This window comes from Lytechinus variegatus, chromosome 15, assembly GCF_018143015.1.
Source record: "Lytechinus variegatus isolate NC3 chromosome 15, Lvar_3.0, whole genome shotgun sequence".
Taxonomy (NCBI): Eukaryota; Metazoa; Echinodermata; class Echinoidea; order Temnopleuroida; family Toxopneustidae; genus Lytechinus; species Lytechinus variegatus.
Genome location: NC_054754.1, coordinates 515,215 through 543,207, shown reverse-complemented (window position 1 = coordinate 543,207; position 27,993 = coordinate 515,215). Strand labels below are relative to the sequence as shown.

Genomic DNA, 27,993 nt, shown 5'->3' with positions numbered 1-27,993 from the left:
ACATTTTTTTATTTCCTTTCATTTCCTTGTATCTGAATACATCAAATATTTTTCTTTTCAATTTTTTTAAAGATTCAAAATAATCTATTGATTGAATAATACGAATTCCATATGTTCCACGTGTAATCAAACCTACATGTAGGTTCACAATGTAAGTGATAAAAATTCTTACCTTTAATGTTCTGTTTCAAGTTGTTTAACTCCCTCACTGTTTCAGATTTCTTCCTCTTGGTGTCCTCCAGGTCTGTCTCCATGGTAACAAGATCTTGTTTGATGCCTTCGAGTTTGTGTTGATTGACATACAATGATTCTTGCATGCTTCCATGAGTTCTAGACCAATGATACAGTACCAAAGATGACCAAGGTTACTTTCAAATAATTCAAAGATATTGAGGTAATTATGCCACTGCTCTGGCAAAATGATGTCTAGTATTTCTCATATCAGTGTTTTTTTTTCTGGGAGATAGTTGGGGGAAGTAACAGCTGCTCCAACTCTCTCCATCCTAACTTTGATTATATGTTCTTGGTTATGTTGAGTAATTTCAGTAGCATGTTTTATTATGTTGTACGAATTCAAATGGGCCGTTGTCATCTGGTAATTTTCAGTGTCTTTCGTACAGATACTTGTAATTCATTTTTGTATTTCTCAATACTGTGAGTAGAAGGCTGTAGCTCAAAGTTCATTTTTTTTTTTTGGGGGGGGGTTAGGTTCATATATGCACCTGTAACCCCCCCCCCACCTGCGTACACCACTGTGTAACCAATACTGGCTACTTTCATTACCCTTTTCATTTGGCCATGCAGATAATAATAATAAAACCTATCTACATTTACATGTATGTATGTTAACCATAAAAAAATTGTGAATTCTTGGGCATCTTTTGAGACTGATGCCTAGGTATGCAGTATAAAAATTATGTACATGTAACACTACGTAAGTGCATGTCAGACCAAATTTTTTTTAAATCATGAATTTGAATACAAAGTCAATGTAAATTCTGATCTTATTTATAAAGATATAATCATTTTTAATTTCATCAGTTAAAATAAATTTTAGCATAAATATGCTTCAAAAGGTTCTGCTATAAAAATGGCAAAAAACCCCTAAGAAAATAAAAAGGTCGAAAAACAATAAAATACATAACAAATTCATTTCAATACATAAGAAATTCATTTCAAACCAGGAATATTTTAATTTGTAATTATTAGCAATGGTATAGAGAAACCCCAAATTAGCACTCTAGGAGCTTTTTATAGTGAATTAGAGCAAAAAGTACTCTTTAGTATAAATTAGCACTAATAATATTTTAATAACCATACAGTCCTGTAGACTACATGCCACACTATTACCATGCCCATTTTCACAGCGTACGCGCAATGAGCAGTCGAGATCTGAATGGGGTTGATTCAACATCCCTCCCCCTGCCAGCTAACACCTAAAAAAAACCTGGCCTACCCGTCTTTACTCATGAAATAATGTCAAGTACATGTATGATGATCAAAGCAAAGCAGTCAAACACCAGATTACAAAATAATCGATATGACTCAGGCTTAATTGAACAACAATTTTTTGATGGAAATAGACATTTTAGCACCTTTTATCACATTGAGCTCCAAAAAAAAAATAGTTTGATTTATGAAGCTTCAAAGAATTCTAAACGAGAAAGCCTGATTTTATGTTAAAGCTTAAAGGTTTTGTTTAACTTTGTGAGCAGCCGATTTAAAAAATTCTCAAACCAAGATGAAACATGTGTACAAGTGCATGTATTAGAACTATGAAACCCTGAAAACAACCATTATTGAGAATGAAAAGCTAAAACTACAAGGCAGACCCCGATTTTGTAAATAGGCGTCTTGTAGACACCTAAATAGTACACATAAGTGTATGGGATGAAATTAAGATGGTGTTTCCGGTCACTTTATATTTCAATTTTTGAAGCACTAAATAATCATTTTCGAACGCAATTTTTTCTGGGCTTCATTTTTGGAACATATCACAGACACAGGTGATAAGTGTGATTTTTTAAAAGTCAAACCAATGTTAAACAATCACTTTAACTCTTGGGTGGTCAAAAACCTGTCATGTAAATACAGTACATCAAACACAATGTGATTTGGGCTCACTACATGTAGTCTGAATACCCAGATGTTTAATTACCCTACATATCATTTATCACTTTGTCATATGAAAATTGATTTCATAACCAGTTCATCTAATCTAAGTGGATGAATGGGTATAACCTGAATGAAAATTTGTTTTAATTGGCATTTAGACTAAATGGATATAGACCAAGTACCAATCTACTTACATTTTGAGATGATTGAGTTTAGATTCCAGTGAGTTGCATCCCTGTTTAAGAGCACTTTCCTCCTGCATCAGTCCTTCAATGGTCTCCTCCAGAGAACGTTTTTCAGAGAGGATGTGCTCTCTATCCTCCTTAGCTCTTCTTGTCTCCTCTCTCATCAGCTCTGAATCAGTCCTCTGCCTTTGACCATCCTCCTTCAGTTTCTCCAATGATGCTCTCTCCTAAAACAGGAGAAAGAAAAAGGACTCAAGGGTGGTAGTACTACAGTAAATTAGCATGAATGGTGACCTGTTTTAAGGTGCTAAGTCTAGATTTATTTTGGTCATGTTACCTGAAACACACACAAGATATTCAGGGATACGTGGTTACTCTTATGTCCCAAGTTTCCATGAACTAGATCTATAACCTTATTAAATCATGATGACAATTCCACAAATTCCCAGTTCATTGACCCTAAATGACCTTTGATTTTGGTCATAAGACCTGAAACACAAACAAGATATTCAGGGATACATGTACACTACAGGGAAAAAGAAACTTGGCATTCGGGATCGTGAAACAAGCTAGCAAATGTGCGGGATGGTCTAACGGGATTTGAACGGATTTGTAGCGGGAAACTCAAAACTGAGACGCAAATCTTAGCGTGCTCGGTCGTGATTTTCATCCCCGCTTCTAACGTGATTTCCATGCTTCCACCGAGATCCCGTTGGTTTGACACACGTTTTTGCGCGATATATGTATGCGCAAGCTAGTTTCAGGACATGCACGCACACCTTTTAAAAGGCGAGACAACAACAGGAAATGATTTTAAAGGGAATGATCACCCTTGCGCGAAACTGAACAAAAGGATTGAAGTGGAAATGTATATGTACTGACGACTTTCATTGCTAATTCATTTTTACTCTGACATGAATATTGCGTGATTCGTTCACAGATCATTCATTGAATATCCGAATGTGTTTTTTTTTGTAAAGAGGAAACCCTTCTTATTCATGATTATAAGGCGGACATGTTTTAAGATTGTCTTGAGGCTTTCACAATTTCAGATAATGTCCATTTACATTTTGAACAGAATTTATGTTCTCCGATAAGAAATATTAAAGACGCATTTTCGCAATAATAGAGACATCCCGGCGTGACACAAACGGGTAAAAAATGATAATCTATAAAATGGTTGAAGTTCCTTAAAGTGATTGGTTAACATTGGTTTGACTTTTAAAAAATCTGAGCTAGAAGGTCACACTTGTCACCTGTGTCTGTGATATGTTACAAAAATTAAGCCCAGAAAAAATTGCGTTTGAAAATAATTATTTAGTGCTTCAAAAATTGAAATATAAAGTGACCGGAAACACCATCTTAATTTCATCCCATACACTTATGTGTACTATTTAGGCGTCTATAAGACGCCTATTTACAAAATCGGGGTTTGCCTTGTAGTTTTAGCTTTTCATTCTCAATAATGGTTGTTTTCAGGGTTTCATAGTTCTAATACATGCACTTGAACACATGTTTCATCTTGGTTTGAGAATTTTTTAAATCAGTTGCTCACAAAGTTAAACAATCCCTTTAACATATTTGTAAAGAGTTATTAAATGGAAATCATCTGATTGAGTTATTTCAAGTCCGGTGTCGGCCCTGATGGTGTTGGTGTTGAAATTTTGATTGCTTCCCCTAACTCTAAAACGTATTCAAGTTTGCATAACTGATTCAGATCACATTATTGTCATCTCAACAACTAGTGATTGACTTTTCAGGACCATCTTCATTTTATGTTTGGTGTTATTATCGTGTAAAAATTGACCATACACCAACACCAAAAGGTCAACACCGAACTTGAAATCACCACTTTACGACTTGAAATTAAAGGACAAGTCCACCCCAACAAAAACTTGATTTGAATAAAAAGAGAAAAATTCAACAAGTATAACACCGAAAATTTCATCAAAATCGGATGTAAAATAAGAAAGTTATGGCATTTTAAAATTTCGCTTATTTTCAACAAAATAGTTGAATGAACGAGCCAGTTACATCCAAAATGAGTGAATTGATGACATTACTCACTCACTATTCTATTTTCTCGTCATTGTCATGTGAAATGAAGTTTCATTCCTCACTGAACACGTGGAATTCCATTATTTTAACATTTTGTGCTTCAGGCAATGAGGTCCTAATCATCAAATTTGTAAAAAATTGAAATATTGTATAATTCAAACAATAAAAAACAAAAGAAATAGTGAGTGAGTGACGTCATCAACTCTCTCATTTGGATGTAACTGGCTCGTTCATATAACTATTTTGTTGAAAATAAGCGAAACTTTGAAATGTCATAACTTTCTTATTTTACATCCGATTTTGATGAAATTTTCAGCATTGTGCTCGTCTGATTTTTCTCTATTGATTTGAATCAACATTTTTCTGAGGTGGACTTGACCTTTAATTATGATCTAAAAATAATTGTAGGTTCTTAACAAATTTGTAAAGAGTTTTGATGTTAAAATATAATCATATCGATATGATTCATGACGTAAAATCACTCAAATTTACTTCCGAAATATATGAGTTTCGCTTCGATCTTGGAGCACAGACCCTGATAAAAAGGTACAAAAATAATCTAGAAATTGTTGATGGTTCTTTATTCGTAAGAGTTATGACGTAATCATGTCAGCTATGATTTATGACATGAAATCATCATACTCAGCATTTGAAAGATATGAGTTGCGCTTGGATATTGGAGCTCCTTGGTCTGATTAAAGCGTATGAAAATGATTGATAATCTATTAATTTTGTTGAAGGTTCTTGACATAACTATTTGTAAAAAGTTTTAAGAAAGTAATCATATCCATGTGATCTATGACGTAAAATAATTTTTCTTAGCTTTCGAAAGCTACCAGTTTCGCTTGGATATTGGAGCACCTTAGCCAGATCAAAATATATGAAAATGATAATGTAAAATTGTTGAAGGTTCTTAACATATTCGTAAAGAATTTGGACTTAAAAAATCATTATTAGCTTTTGAAAGATACAAGTTTCGCTTGGATATTGGAGCTCCCTGGCTTGATAAAAAGTATGAATAATCTAGAAATATTGTTGAAGGTTTTCAACATATGGATTCATAAAATGTATTGAAGTATAAATCATATCATATCGATATGATTTACAACGTAAAATCGGATACTTCACTTTCGAAATAATACGAAATTCGATTGGATCTTGGAGCACACGGCATGGTAAATAGGTATAAGAAATGATAATCTAAGAATTGTTGAAGGTTCGTAATCGTAAAGAGTTGTGAGGTAAAAATATCACAAAAATATGTTATACGACGTGAAATCATCCCTAACATTTGAAAGATACGAGTTGTACTTGCATTTTCTAAAATATTTTTTTTCAAATGAGTTTCGTTACGACTTGAGATCTTGAAGAAGGCACCAAAACAAAATTGTTCGGAAACAAACGCATTTACCATGTTTACGGCAATAAAAGAGACGTTCATTTTGATTGAGACCATTGCACAGTGCGAAATATTTTCTTCCTCCTTATAATTTTCTTCGACTTCTTAGCCATGTCCTGAACCTGGTCCTTTCTTATTTCTCTTCCTTTTGGACAATTCCAAAAAATTATCAACCTTTTTGTACGTCCGATTCCCTTTTTTTCTCAAGTTTTACTTCATTTTCATAAACTGACCACACTGCAAAAACTGTGGTGTTTATTGAACAACAGTCTGGAATATATGAACACACGAAAGAACTGTTGAAACAACACTGGCTTTAATTTAAATCGATGATTTATTAATAATAATTGGCGTTGTATAAACGCATATTTGGAATTCGTCCAAAACCAAACCGATGTTTTTTTAACACCTCTCTAGTGTGGTCATATAGATTCCAGACTGGTGTTGAATTAACACCACACTTTTTGCAGTAAACAGACTGTCAAAAGTAAAAGAAATCAGGGACAGAAAATTTCATGAATGTCCCGGTCGGACGTATATACGGAATATGAAGTTGTCCTTTTTGTCATCTTCTCCGTGTCCTGCACACGATTCTGCATTTTATTTCCCATTATCCCCAATATTCTTCTCAGCATTCGATCCGCAGTTGTTAGAAAAATATACAAAACTTTATAACAAGTTGTACACATTATATTCCACTCACTATACATTAGTTGGGTGGATGAAAGATTTATTCGCACAAAATTTAATAATGCTTTGAAGGGCGGTTGGGGTCTATGCCGCAATGCCAATACATATGACTTAACACTCATCACATCAAATACATAAATATTTTAAAATCAATTAGACTTCCACCCCCGCAAAAATACACCGAAATACAGATATTCCTATTACAATTTTATTACTATATGAAACCAGCTTTGGAATATCGCACCCCTCTTTCCATAAAAATGTTTGGTCTCTTGAAAATAAAATCTACTGATAGTGTGCTTTATTATGTTGTGAAAATTTGGAAATATAGGAAAATTATCACGTTATTTTAAACAATTTATTATTTTCAGAAAATGAAGGCTTTGAAAATTTGTTTTGATCATTTCCATTTACTATTCAAATCCTCTTAAAAAGTGCTGCAAGGTACAATGTCTGTCTTGATGAATAGAAAAATTATCAGTCAGTCGGCAAGCCCTGAAAAAGTAGCTTCTTTTATCCAAGTGATATTCATGACTATAGGGTTTTTGCATTATTAATGAGCTTGGTGCGAACCAAAACACCTCTTTTTATTCTGCCATTGCTGCTCTAAATATCAACCAAATTTCATGTTTTTGGTATCTTTGTAAAGAAAAAGAATCATTCTTTCAGGTCATGTGTTTGGAATTTTTAAAAAATGTTGTAATATAGGGAAAACTTTTGATATAAAACATGAAACAAAATGATTTTTTTCATGCAACAAATGTTGTTTTCACACTTGATTTCTGTTTGAGCACAAATGATTTTTAGATCATAATAAAGCTGAAGATCTACGCTTTAATATGATATAATTTGTATAAGAAGATGTATCTTAGATGGGTCAGCAGCCAGCTTTTCATAGGCCAAGTACATTTAGCAGCTCAAAAACAAGAATACTGCACTCTGATTGGTCACAGAGACCACACACCCACGCAAATTCCAATGTTCCCCACACTGGGCCTCTGCAAGGTCACACTCACCATGTGGTAATCTCTTCAAATAACCCGAGCCTGTTGTTGTGAAAACATTATTCAGCCCATCAGAACTCTGGATTTTATTTTACTCAGAAATTTTAGAAATCTCGTCTTGCATCTTGATGGAAAAAGCTGGCTGCTGACCCATCTAAAAGATGCCACATATCAAGAGTGACATTGTAAGAAAGTATAGAGTTTGAGCTTTCTGATGATATAAATAATGTTGGTACCTAAAACACAAAATGTTGCACAATTTGCAAGTGAAAACAGAGGAAGAAAATTCTGTTTGATGCATCTTTTCTGGTAAAAAATTCACTTATTTATCAAAATATTTCATTCAAAAGAAATAATCAATATAAAAGACTAACATTTACTCTTCCCAATGGTACAAAAATAATCAATTTTACTCCAGGAGAAAGTGGTTAAATTCTTTGAGAAAAAAGTCTCACAATTCACAAGATTTTGCAGGGACATGAATTCAGCCACGAGAGGACTTGGATAAATCTTGCCCATTTGCTCATTAACACAGGGGCTTGCCGACTGACTGTTATGGAAAGTAAAACTACTCGTTCTTTGAATGAACCATGGATACAAGTGATTGAAAAAACAGAATTGTTGAACAGAAAATGATGTAAGGCAAATCTACATGTTCTTTGAATGAAAGGCATAGCTGAAAAAACAAACAAACATAGAATTGATGAACAGAAAATGCAAATCCATCCCTCCTTCGGATAAACAAAGTAACTGATTACATATAAAAAAGAGTTGATGAACAGAAAAATGATGGAAAGCGAATCTATTCGTTATTTGATGTAACTGTTGAAAAAACATAATTGATGAAGAGAAAAATGATTGAAAGGGGATCTATTGGTTCTTGGAATGAACGATGTAACTGATAAAATAAAAATACAGAATTGTTGAACAGAAAAATGATGGAAAGCGTTTCTTTGAATAAAAGACGTAACTGATGAAACAATTAAAACACATAATTTTTGGGACTAAAAAAATGATGGAAAGGGAATAAATTTGTTCTTGCAATGAACGATGTAACTGATAAAATAAAAATACAGAATTGAACAGCAAAATGATTGAGAGTGAATCTTCTTTGATTAAAAGTCGTTAGTGATGAAAATAAACACAGAATTGATAAACAAAAAATGATGGTTAGCCAATATAGTCATCTCTGTTCAATTCTTAATAGATTTCGTATCTCAAAGGTTGTGTTTTTTATTTAAATTATTCTATAACTATATGATTAATTCCGTTACAATAACTTGATTCTAAATCTCTAATTCATAACTTCATAAATAAAAACTCAAAACTGAATAATACTCGTCCTTTGAATGAACGTCGTAACCGATTAAATGAAAAAAAAAAGAATGAACAGAAAAATGATGGCAAGCAAATCTACTCGCTCTTTAAATGAACGACGTAACTGATAAAATAAGAAATACAGAATTTATGAACAGAAAATGGCGGAAAGCGAATCTTTTAACAAAAGACGTAAGTGATGAAATAAAAAAAACAGGATTGATGAACAGGAAATGATTGTTGGCAAATCTTCTCGTCCTGTAAATGAACGACGTATTACGGATTAAAAAAAAACAACGAACAATGATGGAAAGCAAATCTTCCTCGAATAAAAGACGTAAGTGATGAAATAAAAAAAAACACATAATTGACGAACAGAAAATTATGAGAGATGAATCTCACTTGTCCTTTAGATGAACGACGTATTACAGACGTAACTGATAAAATAAAAAAATACAGAATTAATGAACAGAAAATAATGAAATTATGGAAAGTGAATCTTCTTTGATTAAAAGTCGTAAGTGATGAAAATAACACAGAATTGATGAACAAAAACATGATGGTTAGCAAATAAAGTCATCTCTGTTCCATTCTTAATATGGATCTCGTATCTCAAAGGTTGTTTTTTTTTATTTAAGTTATTCTATAACTATATGATTAATTCCGTTACAATAACTTGATTCTAAATCTCTATTTCATAACTCCATAAATAAAACTCAAAACTGAATAATACTTGTCCTTTGAATGAACGTTGTAACCGATTAAATGAAAAAAAAGAGAATGAACAGAAAAATGATGGCAAGCAAATCTACTCGCTCTTTAAATGAACGACGTAACTGATAAAATAAGAAATACAGAATTTATGAATAGAAAATGGCGGAAAGCGAATCTTTTAACAAAAGACGTAAGTGATGAAATAAAAAAAACAGGATTGATGAACAGGAAATGATTGTTGGCAAATCTTCTCGTCCTGTAAATGAACGACGTATTACGGATTAAAAAAAAACAACGAACAATGATGGAAAGCAAATCTTCCTCGAATAAAAGACGTAAGTGATGAAATAAAAAAAAACACATAATTGACGAACAGAAAATTATGAGAGATGAATCTCACTTGTCCTTTAGATGAACGACGTATTACAGACGTAACTGATAAAATAAAAAAATACAGAATTAATGAACAGAAAATAATGAAATTATGGAAAGTGAATCTTCTTTGATTAAAAGTCGTAAGTGATGAAAATAACACAGAATTGATGAACAAAAACATGATGGTTAGCAAATAAAGTCATCTCTGTTCCATTCTTAATATGGATCTCGTATCTCAAAGGTTGTTTTTTTTTATTTAAGTTATTCTATAACTATATGATTAATTCCGTTACAATAACTTGATTCTAAATCTCTATTTCATAACTCCATAAATAAAACTCAAAACTGAATAATACTTGTCCTTTGAATGAACGTTGTAACCGATTAAATGAAAAAAAAGAGAATGAACAGAAAAATGATGGCAAGCAAATCTACTCGCTCTTTAAATGAACGACGTAACTGATAAAATAAGAAATACAGAATTTATGAATAGAAAATGGCGGAAAGCGAATCTTTTAACAAAAGACGTAAGTGATGAAATAAAAAAAAAAACACATAACTGACGAACAGAAAATTATGGGAGACAAATCTCACTTGTCCTTTAGATGAACGGCGTATGCAGACGTAACTGATAAAATAAAACAAGTGGAATGCCTCTGGCCGTCTCACCTGCATCACGCGGTTCAATATAGCAGCAGTGCTCACTTTGAATACTACTCTAACTCGCACAAGATGTTCAGTGATACATGGTTACTCTTATGTCCACTTTTTATGAACTAGACCAATAAACTTACAGAGATATGATGGTTATTCAACAAAAAACCCCAACATGGCCAAAGTTCATTGACCTTACATGACCTTTGACCTTGATCATGTGACCTGAAACTCGAACAGGATGTTCAGTGATACTTGATTACTCTTATGTACAAGTTTCATGAATCAGATCAATAAACTTTCAAAGTTATGATGGTAATTCAACAGATACACCCAATTCGGCCAAAGTTCATTGACCTTTGACCTTGGTCATGTGACCTGAAACGCGCACAGGATGTTCAGTGATACTTGATTACTCTAATGTCCAAGTTTAATGAACTAGACCAATAAACTTTCAAAGTTATGATGGTAATTCAACAGATACCCCCGATTCGGCCAAAGTTCATTGACCCTAAATGACCTTTGACCTTAATCATGAGACCTGAAACTTGCACAAAATGTTCAGTGATGCTTGATTACTATTATGTCCAAGTTTCATGAATCAGATCCATAAACTTTCAAAGTTATGATGGGAATTCAACAGATATCCCCAATTCGGCCAAAGTTCATTGACCCTAAATGACCTTTGACCTTGGTCATGTGACGTGAAACTCATGCAGGATGTTCAGTGATACTTGATTAACCTTATGTCCAAGTTTCATGAACTAGGTCCATACATTTTCTAAGTTATGATGACATTTCAAAAACTTCACCTCAGGTTAAGATTTCGATGTTGATTCCTCCAACATGGTCTAAGTTCATTGACCCTAAATGACCTTTGACCTTGGTCATGTGACATGAAACTCTAAGAGGATGTTCAGTAATACTTGATTAACCTTATGGCCAAGTTTTATTAACTAGGTCCATATACTTTCTAAGTTATGACGTCATTTCAAAAACTTAACCTCAGGTTAAGATTTGATGTTGACGCCACCGCCGCCGTCGGAAAAGCGGCGCCTATAGTCTCACTTTGCTTCGCAGGTGAGACAAAAATACAAAATTAATGAACAAAAAATAATGGAATTATGGAAAGTGAATCTTCTTTGATTAAAAGTCGTAAGTGATGTAAATAACAACACAGAATTGATGAACAAAAAAATGATAGTTAGCAAATATAGTCATCTCTGTTCCATTCTTAATATGGATTTCGTATCTCAAAGGTTGTGTTTTTATTCAAATTTCTATCAACTACGATCAATTCTGTTACAATCTCTATTTCATAACTCCATAATAAAACTCAAAACTGAATTATACTCGTCCTTGAATGAAAGTCGTAACCGATTAAATTGGAAAAAAGAATGAACAGAAAAATGATGGTACGCAAATCTACTCGTTCTTTAAATGAACGACTAACTGATAAAATAAGACATACAGAATTTATGAACAGGAAATGGCGGAAAGCGAATCTTTTAATAAAAGACTTAAAGGGGAATCCAGCCTTGGCCATAAAATGTTGTGTTGGGAAGGAGAAAAATAAATCAAACAGAATGGTGAAAGTTTGAAAGACATTGGACAAGCAATGAGAAAGTTATAGCTGCTTTGAAATTGAGATCACTAATACTATGTAGATTTCAAATTGGCAAGTGGGTAAGTAAATTATGACAAGAGGCAAGGATAACTTTCCCATAGGCCATGTACTTTATTATCAGGGATTTGTGGTTTTCTCCTAAGTACCCATTCCCCTGGGGCAGTAATCTAGATATAACCCATGTAGTATATTGTTTTATGTCCTCATGAAAGAAAAATATAATTTGAAATAAAACTTTTGGGGAAAATGACATTTTAGCCATAATATGTATTGGAGTACATGGAAGAGTAGTCCTTGCCTTACAACACTATGACATCCCACATGCGGCCAATTTGAAATCTCCATAGGTATAGTGATTACCAATATTTACAACTTTTAAAAATTCATATCTTTCTTTTTGTTTGTCCAATATTATTCAAACTTTCACCTATCAACTTGTCAGATTTTTCTTTTCCTTATAAAAACAAGTTTTTATTTGAGTTGGATTCCCCTTTAAGTGATGATGAAATAAAAAAAAAAACAGAATTGATGAACACAAAATGATGGTTAGCAAATCTACTCGTCCTTTAAATGAACGAATTATTACTGATTAAAAACAACAACAATGAACAGAAATTGATGGAAAGCGAATCTTTTATAAAAGACATGATGAAATAAAAAAAACACGTAATAAACAGAAAATGATGAAAATACTCGTTGTTTGAATGAAATACGTACCTGATTAAAGTTTTATAAAATTACAGAAAAGATAAAAATGAAAGATTGAAAAGGATTATCTAATTGTCCTTTAAACGGAAGACGTCATTGATAACAAACACTGGAAAATAAATCATGGAGCTAGCACCGTAAATAAACATTGGAAAGAGAATCTACTCGTCCTTTAAGCCAAAGACATAACTATAACTATAACTGGGTCACTCGGTCAAGAGTTGCGCACATGGATTTCTATCGGGGACGCGTTTGATGCGCGCGCTAGCAGTGGCCCGCTGTCTATCGGTTATTAATGATTTTCTATCGGGTTGATAGCGTGTTGAAATATCGATCTTGCGGGTTGAAAATCCCGTTATCCATTTAGAAGTGGCCTAAAAATGACGGGATTGCATCGTGATTGCTTCGAGATTGCGTTGTGTTTTGATCAAAAAGTGCCTAACAGGAAAATGCGCATCCCGCAAAATCATGCCAAGTTTCTTTTTCCCTGTAGTGTACATGGTTACACTTATGTCACAAGTTTCTTTCTAGGAACTAGATCTATTTTGATGACAATTCCACAAATACCCCCAGCATTATCAAAGTTCATTGACCCTAAATGACGTTTGACCTTGGTAATGTGACCGGATCGAAACTCACACAGGATGTTCAGGGATACATAATTGCTCTTATTTCTACATTTCATCAACTAGAGCCATAAAATTTGATGACAATTCCACAAATACCCCCGACATGGTCAAAGTTTGTTGACCCTAAGAGTCCTTTGACCTTGATCATGTGACCTGAAACTCAAGCAGGATCTTCAGTGATACACTATCACCCTTGTGTCTTAAGTTTCATGAACTAGGTCCATAAGAATTCGAAGTTATGACGACATCTAAAAAACTTCACCTTGGTTAAGATTTCGATATTGATAATTGACCCTAAATGACCTTTAACCTTGGTCATGTGACCTGAACCTCAGACAAGATGTTCAGTAATACTTGATTACCCTTATGTCCAAGTTTAATGAACTAGGTCCATATACTTTCTAAGTTATGATGACATTTCAAAAACTTAACCTTGGTTAAGATTTCAATGTTGATGCCGCCGCCGCCGCCACCGTAGTCGTCAGAAAAGCGGCGCCTATAATCTCGCTCTGCTACGATACGCAGGTGAGACAAAAATGAAATATTTTACTAGCACATCAATGATATGGAGCTCATCCGGCATCTCGCAACAGAATTTAACACAATTTTGATTTCCGCCCAGTTGACACTGTAGTGAATTATATTGGTGATATAAATTGAGGATATAGAATTGAAATTGATGAAGAAATGACATAGAAGCATTTTTTGTGATCTATGAATAAATTTCATACGAATTAAGTACATTGTATTAATAATTATCTAGTCAAAGTTTCTCAACTCTGTGTAGAACCTTGGTGAACCTAATGTAGCTCTCAGATGGAACGAAAATAACCAAAGTCAATCAACAAATAAATAAGTAAATTTTGTGAGTTTTGAAAATATATGAATAAATTAGCATACTTAATGAGTTTCAAAATTCTATGTAGAAATCTTGTATCACCACCTCGAGCTATTATATAAAGCAAAAAAAATTGAAATTGATCAACAAATGAAGAAGAAAAAACATTTGTTATTCTGTGTAAAAGTTTGGTGAATCTCATAAAGTTCTACAAAATGGAAGAAAAAAAAGTAACAAGTGGAATGCCTCTGGCCGTCTCACCTGCATCACGCGGTTCAATATAGCAGCAGTGCTCACTTTGAATACTACTCTAACTCGCACAAGATGTTCAGTGATACATGGTTACTCTTATGTCCACTTTTTATGAACTAGACCAATAAACTTACAGAGATATGATGGTTATTCAACAAAAAACCCCAACATGGCCAAAGTTCATTGACCTTACATGACCTTTGACCTTGATCATGTGACCTGAAACTCGAACAGGATGTTCAGTGATACTTGATTACTCTTATGTACAAGTTTCATGAATCAGATCCATAAACTTTCAAAGTTTTGATGGTAATTCAACTGATACACCCACTTCGGCCAAAGTTCATTGACCTTTGACCTTGGTCATGTGACCTGTAACGCGCACAGGATGTTCAGGGATATTTGATTACTCATATGTCTAAGTTTAATGAACTAGACTAATAAACTTTCAAAGTTATGATGGTAATTCAACAGATACCCCCGATTTGGCCAAAGTTCATTGACCCTAAATGACCTTTGACCTTAATCATGAGACCTGAAACTTGCACAAAATATTCAGTGATGCTTGATTACTATTATGTCCAAGTTTCATGAATCAGATCCATAAACTTTCAAAGTTATGATGGGAATTCAACAGATATCCCCAATTCGGCCAAAGTTCATTGACCCTAAATGACCTTTGACCTTGGTCATGTGATGTGAAACTCATGCAAGATGTTCAGTGATACTTGATTAACCTTATGTCCAAGTTTCATGAACTAGGTCCATATATTTTCTAAGTTATGATGACATTTCAAAAACTTAACCTCAGGTTAAGATTTCAATGTTAATTCCTCCAACATGGTCTAAGTTCATTGACCCTAAATGACCTTTGACCTTGGTCATGTGACATGAAACTTTAATAGGATCTTCAGTAATACTTGATTAACCTTATGGCCAAGTTTCATGAACTAGGTCCATATACTTTCTAAGTTATGATGTCATTTCAAAAACTTAACCTCAGGTTAAGATTTGATGTTGACGCCGCCGCCGCCGCCGCCGTCGGAAAAGCGGCGCCTATAGTCTCACTCTGCTTCGCAGGTGAGACAAAAATCGGTCAACAATTAAAGAAGAAAAAGCATTTTATGTGAATTTTTAAAAATAAGAATCAATTAATTTCCCATAAATTAGCATAAAAATTGTTCTAGTCAAAATTCTGTGAAGAAGATTGGTGAACCTCATGAAGCTCTACCAGATGGAAGCAAAACATTCAAAATTGGTCAACAAATAAAAGAAGCATTTTTTTGTGAATTTTGAAAAATGTGCATAAATTAGCATATTTGATGAAATTCAAAATTCTGTGTAGAAGTTTTGAATCCCCCACCTAGTGCTATCATATAAATCAAACAGAATCGAAATCGGACTTGAAATGGTGAAGTAGTAGCATTTTGAAATTGTGGACGGATGACAGACGACACGGCATAAGCTCATCTTGCCCTTCAGGCCGGATGAGCTAATAATTATAATAATAGAAAACAAAAGAAATAGTGAGTGATGGACATCATCCACTGACTCATGCATGTCACTGAGTTGTGCATATCACTGCTTTGTGAAAAATAAGCAAAACATTAAAATGTCATAACTTTCTCATTTTACATTCAATTTTGATGAAATTTTCAGCTTTATGCTAGTTTGTTTGTTCTCTATTTATTCAAATCAACATTTACTTGTGGTGGACTTGACATTTAAGGATAGTACCATCACAAAAAAAATATTTAAGACCAAATTAATTATACAAAAAAATGGGCGAACAGTTTTTCTGCCAGGCAAGAATTTTTTTTCATTAGTTGCTTGACAGGGCAAGTGATAAATTTTGTATAGAGGCCTGGATACTATTGGTGAAGCAATTTTTTTTTTTGCTTTTCCAACCATGTATTTTTATAGCAATTAATACTTTAAACGGTAGGGAACAAGTGTAGAATTTGAGTAAATTTTGCAGTAAATTTTCTCTGAAATTCGTTTGAACTGTCATATGAGTGATATGACAGTTAGGATGACTGCCAAATATATAATAGTCCTTCATTTCTTTCACAACATATTTAAATACAAGAACTGCCAAAGCTGTTGTACATGTATATATCTAAGCAATAGCTTTGATCCAACTGAGGCATGGTGGCTTGTAATTGTTCAAAACTCATCTACACCTGACAAAGGAAATTTAATTGGTGGGGTCAAAGATCTACGGTCAATCAGATCGTGGTCGCCCTAGCCACTAACCTGTCTCTGTGGTCTAGTGGTTTTGTCACAAATGACCAATGTTTTGACTCTTAATTGGAAACGCTATTTAAAAACAGTCCAATCTGTTGGGACGAAATCCCCTTAATTTTTGGCTAAAACCTTTTTTTTCACTTGTGAAATTTTCCTTGGGCTATGTGCCCCCATTAAAAAAATCCAGGATACACCCTGCTACAGCTGCCCTGCATTTGTAAAGTTTCGAGGTAATGTAAGTTGTTTTTCTTTTAGGGTTAATATATATTTGCCATGCCAATATATTTACACTTAAAAAAAAAGGTATTTTGTATACCTGTACTTTGTGTAATCATTTTTTTTTTTTTTTTTTGGGGGGGGTTAAGACGTGCATGTAGCGTATATTTGCTGGTGGTAAATCGTCATTTTTTCTGTCAAAACACGACGAAGACAACATCTTATCCGCCATCGTAGATTCTGTATGTAACGTATAGCATGTACATGTACAGCTTGCTCGTTCGCGGGAGTCCTTAACACACGGGGTGAATGGCGGAATTTCCAGTTGAATCAATGGTACGATTTCGCATGTTATCATTTCAATTTTTAGTTCAGGAGCAGAATTCAGCGATGGCAACAAAAAATTGACTTTTGCAATTTATCTTTGTGGAAATCTGTAAATTATATTTAAAAAACATCTGCAAAAAAAGAAGAAAATTTGAAGCGTGTGAACGACGGCCAATATCAGAATATTTTCTACTGGGTAAGTCGGTTTCATTTTATTTTTAACATCAAGGGTTTGGGGTTCCACAGTACATACCTGTAGAGCTTCTAGCTGGGTCTTCTCCAGCTCTGCCAACTTTGCTTCATGTTGCATCCTAAGTGCCTCTAACTCTGTCTTCTCAATATGAACCATCTCAAGTGTGTGTTTTAACTCTACTTGCTGCTTCTCCATAGCTGACTTTGCATCATGAAGGGCACCCTCAGCATCACTCACCCTGGTTTGAAGAAAGGAGAGCTCATCACGCCGTTCATCTAAAGCCTGGCTGGTCTCCTGACGCTGTTGTCTCAACCTGTCCAGGTTGTTCTTGGTGTCCTTGGTGTAAAAGAACAAAATTCCCCAAAGTCACAAAGGTGGAATGAATTAATGGTTTGAAATCATAATTTATGTAGATTTCAGGAATCAATTGCGTTTAATCTGGTGCATATTTTTTGAGTAAGAGTCTGAAAATACATGTTCCCTTTCATCCTAAGATGCTAAATTCATGCTCGTTACTAAAGGTTACAGCAATAATTAGTGAGATAATTATGTAAATTAACATAAGCAGTGGGCTCAAACTTCATATACTTATTAGCTACGGAGAAAAATCTAGAAAAAAAGGGCAAGGAGATGCAACATTATAAAAACTGGAGACCTTTTACTAATTTTGAACTTAGTTGGGACTTGCTTTTTATTTGTAATGTATTTAAATATTTACGATGAATATTGATGTATCTTGTTGTACATGATGAATACATGTATTTTACATATATTTTGTTTTATTGAAGAAATTGAGATTTAAAAAAGAAAAAAACTTCTGAGTAAATCCTGTTGCAAGCTGATTTCACCTAATTCCGTGTGAAATTTTTCTGAACATAAATTTTATGATTAAGTTTTTAATAAAGTTATACCACTAAGAAAAAATGAGTAGGAAATCATTTTCAATGTATAATAATAATGGTATATTTGCCCAGGGTAGACAGTTCACTTCCGAAAGCTGTTCTCCAGGGGGTACTGCTATTGTTATATCACCCTTGCTTTAGCTGGGCTGCCAAGATGCTCAAGCATTCAATGTCTTTCTACCCGGTACTTATTCAAATCAACTAGGTTGAGTGCAGCACAATGTGGGAAAACTTCTTGCTGAAGGAAAACATGCCATGGCTGGGATTGAACCCACATCCTTCAGATTGAAAGATGAAAGTCGTAACAAATAGACCACGAAGCTTCCATAAATCATTCAGTAGATCCATGTTTGATCTAATGGTACAATTACTTTGCTATATAAACATTAGATAAAGAAGATGAAATTTTGCAGTGCTATTCATATTTAGACTAGACTTTATATGTGAATCAAGTTTCATTTACATGTATAATATGACCAAGCAGGTTTCAACTCTGTGTAACAGAATTAAAGTACATGCTGTACGGGCTAACTCAAGTTAGGCCATGGTCTAAGCATGTACTCAAAATATGAGAAACTAAAAACATTTTATTTTGTGTAGCAGAGCATGCCCTCAATACATGTCATGATAAAGGATGAGATGATGCCAAGTTACTCAAACTAACTTCTGGAAAAGAAAGGTGAAAGAATCACTGTGGATAAATCCAGTATTGAATAGAGACTCTGAAATATACATGTCTCCTATCTTCATTCCAGTGATCAAGAAATACAGAGATACATGTACAGACCACCACAGGCAGCAAACTTTGTGACTGATCAATTGGCTTGAGAAAGTCCACAGGAGTGGATGAAAACTAGCCCCATAAAAATTAAAAAGGTCGTTTAAACTTTATTTATTCAATCATCCTCAACAGATGAAAGTTTTCTGTATTATAATATTTTGTATATATTTCATGTTTCTTCTATTCACTTTACTCTTTTCTTACTGGAGATGCAAACTATAAAATTATTCCAAGAAAGATATGAATAATATAAATGTCAACTGAATACATCCCATACTTGCCAACTTTAGAAAAAAAAAAGAGGAATTCATTTTTCAGAGTAACGAGCGCATGACATTTTGTGGGGGAAGGGTGTGGGGTGCCCCCCTGCCATGGTTAGAAATTTTTGGAAGTGTAGAATATGAAATGGGGGTTTTCCTTCACTTTTGAGTGCCTTTTACCTGTTCGAAAAGAAGAAAAACATCTTAATTTTGTCCCAGTTTCATGAAGCAAAAAACAGTAAAATCAAGAGGATACATTTCATGAAATTGTACCAAATTTTTAAACTTCAAAAACATGTATTTCCATTACAATATTGTACTGTACTGTGGATATATCTTGAATAAAAATTTGGATGATATTGATAGAGGGCTGATTTAATGAAAGACTTACATCTATCATTTGTCTGAGCCCTTCAAACCTGCTGCAGTAGCACTCTTTGCTTTTGCCAAAAGTTCCTGTGAATATTTCACAGGGTAGCAAGGGGTTCCATGAGACATGAGGTCCATCTTTCTTGTCATTAGGTTACCCAGCATTTTTGTACTAAGGAGAGACCTGAATTCTGTTTTGTTCTTATTGACCAAACTGAAATTCTTTCACAGTCTGCAATGCTGTGGTACATGACGAGAATATGTCTTGAGAATTTGGTCATTGAGGGAAACTTGGTCAAGCCTGTTGCAACTGAGGTAATTTTTTATATGGAATGCCAGGCCTGGTTAACTCTCTCAGCATATGTGATATCATTGGAGAACTCCTCCACTTGAAAGCGGCAAAATTCTTCTTCAAGGCTTTGATTTTCATTTGCAGACAGAGACTGGGGAAAGCGCTCAGCAAAGAACAACCACCGTTGTAGTGTTGTTGTGGTCTACTTTGTTGCATCAAGTATCTCTGTATTAATCAAGATCTTCTCTTCAAATGGATATGATCTCTTCATGTAGTCACATGCTGCCACATTTTAATTGCGAACACTTTGATAGAATTCTTTCACATCACAGACTGAGTCATTTTCTGAAAGGAAAGTGCGGGCTTTGCGTCCAATGTACAACTCTTCATCAGTCTTCTGATTTTCTGCTGTTTTCAAGTCTACATTATAGGTCTCTGATTGCTCCATTACAGCAGCAGGTTTAACAAATCTTATCAGTAATTCAGTTTATTGCACATAATACGGTGGAGACAATTCAATTCATTTATTGATTCAACCATCAAAAGGATAAAAACAGTACAATATACAGTATCAACAAAGTATCAGAAAAAACAAACAAACAAATTATGAAAATACTTACGTTGATTTTCTTATTTACGAGATAACTGGATATACCCATTGGATTTGCTAGCTCATTACGATTAACTTGCGTGCCAAACAAAGAGTACACAATTTTCCTGCGCGCGCGCTGCATCTCCCTATTAACGCACTATCCCAAGATCATCGCGCAATTTGGCGTCCATTTCCTCTCATGAGCCTGCACGCAAGACATGTTGTCACACAAGGCGAGGGGTAGGAGGGAGGGTTCAAATGGGTATATCCAGTTATCTCGTAAATAAGAAAATCAACGTAAGTATTTTCATAATTTACTATCAATAACTGGGATATACCCATTTGATTTGCTAGACCAACACGGATTCAACGTGAAGGGAGGCATGTCTAGAATAAAAGTGCGCAAAATAAGGGAGATTAAGACACGGGGGCCGCTGCCTTGAGGGCAGAGGAGGCGAATAAGGCCTCTCCCGAAGGAATGTCCTTTAAATAAAAGGAAGTAAAGGAGTTAGAAGAGCGCCAAAAGGCAGCTCTTAAAATGTCGTCTAAGGCGACTCCATTAAAAAGAGCCCAAGAAGTAGCGATACTTTGAGTGTCATGGGCTATCGGCCTAGTGTCCGAAAGGAGAGCATCATCACCAGCTGACTTGATCGCTTCAACGATCCAGCGGGAGATGGTGTCTCGCGACGCTGCTGCATACGGCTCGCGTGACGTGACAAACAACTGATCAGAGTTGCGAAGCTTCTTCGTTTTATCCAGATACCATTTCAATGCCCTGACCGGGCACCAAACCTTGTCCTCAGTAACTGAGGAAAGATCTGATAGGGGTGCTAGGAAGAACTCAATCGAACCAGAGGTGGCAGTCTGATTCTTAGCAATGAAAGACGGAGTTGGAATCAAGCGGACTCCACGCCGTTCCCACCGGATGTGACCAGGAGAAATGCACAAAGCGTGAATAGAGCTGCGTCTTTGACCGGATGCTACAGCGATTAGAAAGGCAGTCTTGACAGATAAATCATGCAAGGAGCTCTTGGCCAGAGGCTCAAAAGGGGGCTTAGCCAAGGCGTTAAGCACAGCCGGGAGGCTCCAAAAAGGAGCCAAACTTTTCTTCAGAGGTTGCTTTAGGAAAAACGCTCTCATCAGTCTAGAAAGAAGACTAGAATTAGAGACGTTGGAGCCATCTGGGAATCCGGAGTGAAAAGCGGCAATAGCCGACCGGAAACCTCTAATGGTGGAAAGCGAACGACCGATGTCGAAAAGGTGAACAAAGAAATCCGCGATGGCGGCAAGAGAAGCGCTGCGAGGGTCAACAGACCGCGCAGCGCACCAGTCTGAAAATCGGCCCAAGCGAGAATTGTAAAGATCAAGAGTCAAGTTTCTCCGACTTTGAATCACCAATTCAGAGGCACGATCAGAAAGGCCTAATGCTTTCGCGTCCTGCACGATAACGGCCATGTGGTCAAGTGGAGGACCGCTGGCCGAGGTTGCAAGATCCCCGACAGAGGCTGAGATACTATGTCTGATCTGAGAGGAAGTGTGAACGGGTCCCCCTCCAAGTCTGAGGGCTGAACGAGTCAAGGCCTCATACCTAACATCCGGTTTCTCAACAGAAGCAAAATGACTGGAAGAGAAACGGGTCCCCAAACGTGCCCCGATGCGGTCAAGCTGGGGGGAAAACATTTTAGGGGTAAAGAACGCCTCGGTGTCATCCTTTGTTTTCTTCCCTGGTAGGCGGGCAAGCTGGCCTGAGCGGCCACCCTCTCGTATGCAGCCTTGAAATCATTGGTGAGTGGAATACCATGGGTGGTTTTCCGCGGCTGCGAGAAGAAAAGAGACTCCGTATCTCCCTCTATCGGCTCGTTAGCTGGATAGATATGCGGGAGATATCTATGGAGGATCTCCATGGCGTCCTGGGCTGTGCTAGCCGGGCTACCCGGGGGATCGAGACTGAGCTCATCCTCCGACACAGCCTGTTCCGCCTCCAGAGAGGGGGAACCAACCCACGTCTCCTCGCCGGGCGGAGCCCCGAGGGAAGCAGGCGCTCGTGAAAGGCTCGAGTGGCGGCGTGTGCCATGGCCAGGCTCGCGGGGACGGACCCCCGGAGGTGGCCGAGCCTGAGCGATCATGGGTGTAGCCTGAGTGTGTTCAAGAGCCGGCGAATTTGTACGGATCGCTAGGGGCAGCTCAAGGTGTTGGATGGCCGGTGTCTGCTTGATCCGCTCGGTTGGCAGTACCGTCGGCTGAAGCAGACAAGCCTGGGGGTAATAACCCGCAGTGCTGAAAGGTACTCTGAAGTAGCTTAAGAAGCTGAGAGGCCTGGCCATCAAAAGAATCAGAAGGCGGACCGCCCGGTGGCACGGGGCTTACGTCCGGCGCCGATGCGGAAAAAGGGACAAGAGACTGGGCTGAGCCTGTCTTCCTCACCTTAGCTCTCCCCCGGGGAGCGCTAGCGTAGCGAGAGGTCGGCTGAATCTGACAGTGTCAGATGGAATCTGGAGTCCGACAGGGTTCGGACTATGCTGTCTCTTCCGACTAGGGGCTGGCAGCCCTTTGCCGATGCTCCCTTGCGGGGTCTTACATTGCATCGAGCCTAGTCTGTGCCGGGTGGCGGAGAGGCCCGTGCTCTCCTCCCGATCATTAGGTGACCCAATAGCCGGTGGGTCTAACAACCCTAGAGGAGTCGTCGTTTTCTTAGCCAGTACGACGCTCCCCGTAAGAGGTTCAGGCTCCGGAGCGAAAGCCTCGGCTATCACCCTGCGGGCACGTGGTTGCAAATCCACGGTTCCACCCTTGTTAAGCGGGGCACGTGGACGCGCGTCCACGTGTCCACCCCTCTGAGAACCCACGAGGGCTCTGTCTCTGTCCTCACTATCTACGTTTCCACTGGTGGGGAACAAAACCCTGGTGTTGGACACCAATTCAGCGGCCGACTCGAGCTCATCTGGGAACGAATCCGAAAGGCTCATGCTGACGTAGAGTAATCTAGTAGCAAGAAAGAACAGAGAAAAAACAAGGGGGGGGGGGAAGGGGGGTAACAAACCCCAACCCCAGAAGTCAAGAGACCTCAAGAAACGGATTTCGAGAACAAAGGATTAAATCTCACAAGGATAAATACAAAAGTACTATCCCAGAAAGAGGGGAACAGTAATAATTAAAAAAATTACTATGAGACACTGCCCCTATAAATTAATTGTCCGTTCGGAAAACACAACAAAGAACTGCTTCTGCTAAAATCCTGTAAGGAAAAAGGGAAGAAGCACCTAATAAAAAGAAACATGAAGTTTTTTTTTTGGGTTGTGTCCAACCTGTTCAAAAAAAAAAATTTTTTTTTTTTTGAAGTGAAGATCAGCTAAAGAAAAGAAAACAAGGTTCCTTTTTTTTTCTTAAACAAGAAGTTTAAGAAAAAAATATAAGTATCCGGAGACCGGCAGCTGACCTAAAAGGAAAAGGGGAAAAACGAAATTAGCTTTCCCGAGAAGGAAGACCAAACAAAAAGCGAAGAACGCTAACAAAAGACGGTTTCCTAAAAGAATTAAATTTTCTTGTGAAAGAAAAAAATTTCCAAGACAAGGTCTGAATTTTTTTTAAAAGTAATTAATCAAATAATTAATTAATTAACTAATTAATTCAATTTATAAAACACAAGAACAAAGGATTGATTGAAACAAAAGAACAATCAACTAACTCGAAACAAGAACAAAGGGATTTGAAATGAGTCTGAAAAACATGACGCTCCTGACAGTCCTACAGAACCTATCTGTGGAGAAATAATTCAAATAAATTCACGACGTAAGCGATAAACGAAGAAGTCAATGAATTAAAAGAATTATAAAGAGTTATAAAGAATACAAGAGGAGCGAAGGCTAAACGCCCGCGACACGCAGTAAGGCGCGGAGCTGTGGGGCGGAGAAGTGAAGCAACCCGCCTGCGAGAAACGTATCTTAAGTTTTAGACTCACAAGAAGAGGAACAAAATACGTGAAAATAAATATCACGGAAGCTCCGCGCGACGGGATATGCTTAAAACAATCTTAAATCAAAAACTAAGATTGAAATAAGGGAATAAATGCACAATAATTGAATCCAAAATGAGAAACAAGATTGCGAATTTGGGAGTGTACTTAGCTTGCGACTATACTCGACAGCAGGCGAAAGTAAAAGAGGAAATGGACGCCAAATTGCGCGATGATCTTGGGATAGTGCGTTAATAGGGAGATGCAGCGCGCGCAAAGGAAAATTGTGAATCTTTGTTCGGCACGCAAGTTAATCGTAATGAACTAGCAAATAAAATGGGTATATCCCAGTTATTGATAGTAAATAGATGGTTTGGAGACCCCGGAGAAGCGATGCTTACGAAAGGGGTCACCGCGCGATTCATTAATACATTATAAATGACAAAAAAGGAGTAAAAATCATAGATCGAAATTAAAAGAAACACTCCTGCAGCAAAAAGAAAAGAAAAGAAAAAAGGATGAGCTAAAGGGGGGGGAGCACTAATGTAAGATGTGAGATCATATGCATTCAATCAATAAACGGAAAATAACATTTTCCTGCATAAAGATCTAAATCTTGATAAAGTAAACTATTTTTTATATCATTTGGAATTTCATTCCATAGTTTGGGAAGTAAGTCTTAAATGAACAATGAAGTCTTGTGACGAGTATTGTGAGAAGTATTGTGAGAATGGATTTGAGAATTTGAAACAAAAATGTCACTGAAGAGAGGTGGTAAGATTCTGGCATTAAGCTGTACATAAAAACTAGTGAATTTAATGATATCAGATCTTTCAAAGTTAATAAATTCGATTGTAAAAACAAAGGCTTTGTATGACCATTAAAAGGAGCATTTGAGATAAGTCTTATTGCTTTCTTTTGTAAAATTGTCAATTTATCTAAGTGTGTTTTGAATGTATGAACCCATACAATGTTACAGTAATTTAAGTGAGGAAGTATGATACTGTTATAAAGAGTAATTAAAATTGAATGGGGAACAAAATGTCTAATTTTAGAAATAACTCTTGATCTTGAAACTTTGGTACAGATTGAATTGAGATGTGGTTTCCAAGAGGTGTTCCTTAAAAAATTACTCCTAAAAATTGAAAATGTTTTACTTGTTTTATATTATGTCCACCAAGAAAAATATTTAGAGAATGAGGAGGGTCCCTCCTTCCTCGAGTTCGAAAAATGATATACTTTGTTTTGTCTAAATTCAAAAAAAGTTTGTTGCAAACGAACCAATTATTTAATTTTCTTAATTCATTGTTTGCTGATGAGACAAGATTATTTATCTTTTTATGAGATAATGTGACTGTTGTGTCATCAGCACACAATGAAAAGTTTAGAATTGGGGAGCTATTAATTAGCTCCCCAATGAATGCATGGTTCATCTTTTTGTAAAAAGATGTTGGCCTCCTCAAAAACTGGAATAGATTCAGATAGAAACAAGCAGTACAATTTTACATTTGGGTTTGTCATATTTACAACTGATTTCACTTTTGTTGAGGCAGATGCTGAGAGTTGTGTTTTGGCATCATGCGCTTTGACACTACCGGCTTTCCAATTATGAAGCTGCCTTTGTTCTTATAGCTTAAGCTTTTTGTGATGTTTAAGAAGTTTGCATTGAATCCTGCTGCTTAACCAATTTGTGAGTTGAGGATTTGGCTATCATCGGAAGTACAGTGCTCTTTGATGTTCTAGCAACGCTTGTTGATGTCTGCTGCTTAGCTGTTTTCAGTGTGGACTTGGCTGTCAGAGGGCATTGAGCTGAATTCTGAGTAGAAGTCATGACTGTCGCTGGTAGTGCAGTTTTCTTTGTTGTTCCAGCAACCTTTAGTAATGTTTCCAGTGTTGGCTTGGATGTCAGAGGCACTTAAGCTTTCTTGGATGTTCCAGGATCAACTGTTTTCTGCTTTTTAGCTGGAGGAGTGATAGAGTCTGTTCTGCTACGTTTGCCTGTGACATTCTTCTCCTCTTCTCTGAAGAATGCCAACAAAGCATTCCACTGTTCCAGTAAACGTTCAATACAATGCCCCACAGAAAGCCATCTGGTTGATACATGCTTGAGAACTTTATGCAGTGGTACACCAACTTTCTTTTGGCACTCTTAGAATTCTTGTTTTCTCTTACTACTTTTTTCCAAGTAGTAATATATATCAACAAGATCATCTACCCTCACTGGTAGTTGGTTGGCTGCTTTACCCCCTGCAATATGCATTAGGTGGCAGGGGCAACCTGTAATAAAAGTGCGATGGAATTACGGTAATTTAGCATCTCACACATAATCTAATAAGATAAGGATCAACTTCAACAAACAGATCAATAACAAACGAAAGTTATATGCGTGAGAGATGTAATGTCTAAATGTTTTCAAACTTAGAGCTCAGAAAGAGTATTAAATTTGCTTTAAAATCAACCATTTAAACTGTGCTGGGCATTGTAAAGATATGAGCAAACATATCACACAATTTTTGGTAAAATGAAATTTTGCCACCCTTGTTAGTAGTAGTCACTAGTGTATCCAACTTATGACATGTGACCAAATGCTTTTGTTTTTGTATGAAATATGCTTTAAGTTATGAGGCCAAAGAAGAAATAAATTTAGAGCTACACTAACAAGTAAAATATTATAATTTTAATATGTCCTTTACACACACAAGTGAGACAAGAAATAAAATATTCCTTTGCAGATTTTCTCTATTAATTTTCAACTGTTGATTCAAGTACCGTAAGTAACGGTGTATTAACCACACCCGTGTATTAACCGCACCCCCAACTTTGGACTAAAAAAAAAAATCTTCTCACATTTACATGTATATTTGAGGTACGAAGAAACAAAAACTAAGTTTAAGATTTCAAAGTATCCACAGAGATTACCAGTATGCAGAAATCTGCTGTTCTTGATCAATTCATCTACAAATGTTAGAAAGGAAGAACGGTCCCGACAATATTGGCCACTTACACACTCACTCACCTCACAGTGTACACACACACAGCATTGCCATTACATTGCAAACTACGATACAGTAGCAGTCATGCCCGTACATCTTATCAAATTATGATCTGTGTCTTTCCCAGCGTAGGAGGAAGAAACATTCACATTTCTTGCATCACAACCTCACAATCACTTTCAGAAATTCGATGTCTTAGCATGAATTTTGGATACGGGATTACAGGAAGGTTCAAGAAACAAAGAAATTGACATTTTTTCCCAGTTGTTTTTTACGGCTTCGTGCCGTCTCTCTCGTGCGTGGT

The 27,993-nt window shown here is 36.3% G+C and overlaps 1 protein-coding gene across 1 annotated transcript in view; it reads right to left on the bottom strand.

Moving 5' to 3' along the window:
* Positions 1–27,993, bottom strand: part of LOC121429228 (centriolin-like) — a 121,612-nt gene that overhangs the window by 72,566 nt on the left and 21,053 nt on the right. The window contains exons 5-7 of the mRNA XM_041626190.1: positions 17,609–17,884; positions 2,310–2,527; positions 173–330 (exon numbers count right to left, since the gene is read on the bottom strand). Of these exons, the coding sequence (XP_041482124.1) occupies positions 173–330; positions 2,310–2,527; positions 17,609–17,884 (652 nt within the window). The remainder of the gene's footprint in view (positions 1–172; positions 331–2,309; positions 2,528–17,608; positions 17,885–27,993) is intronic.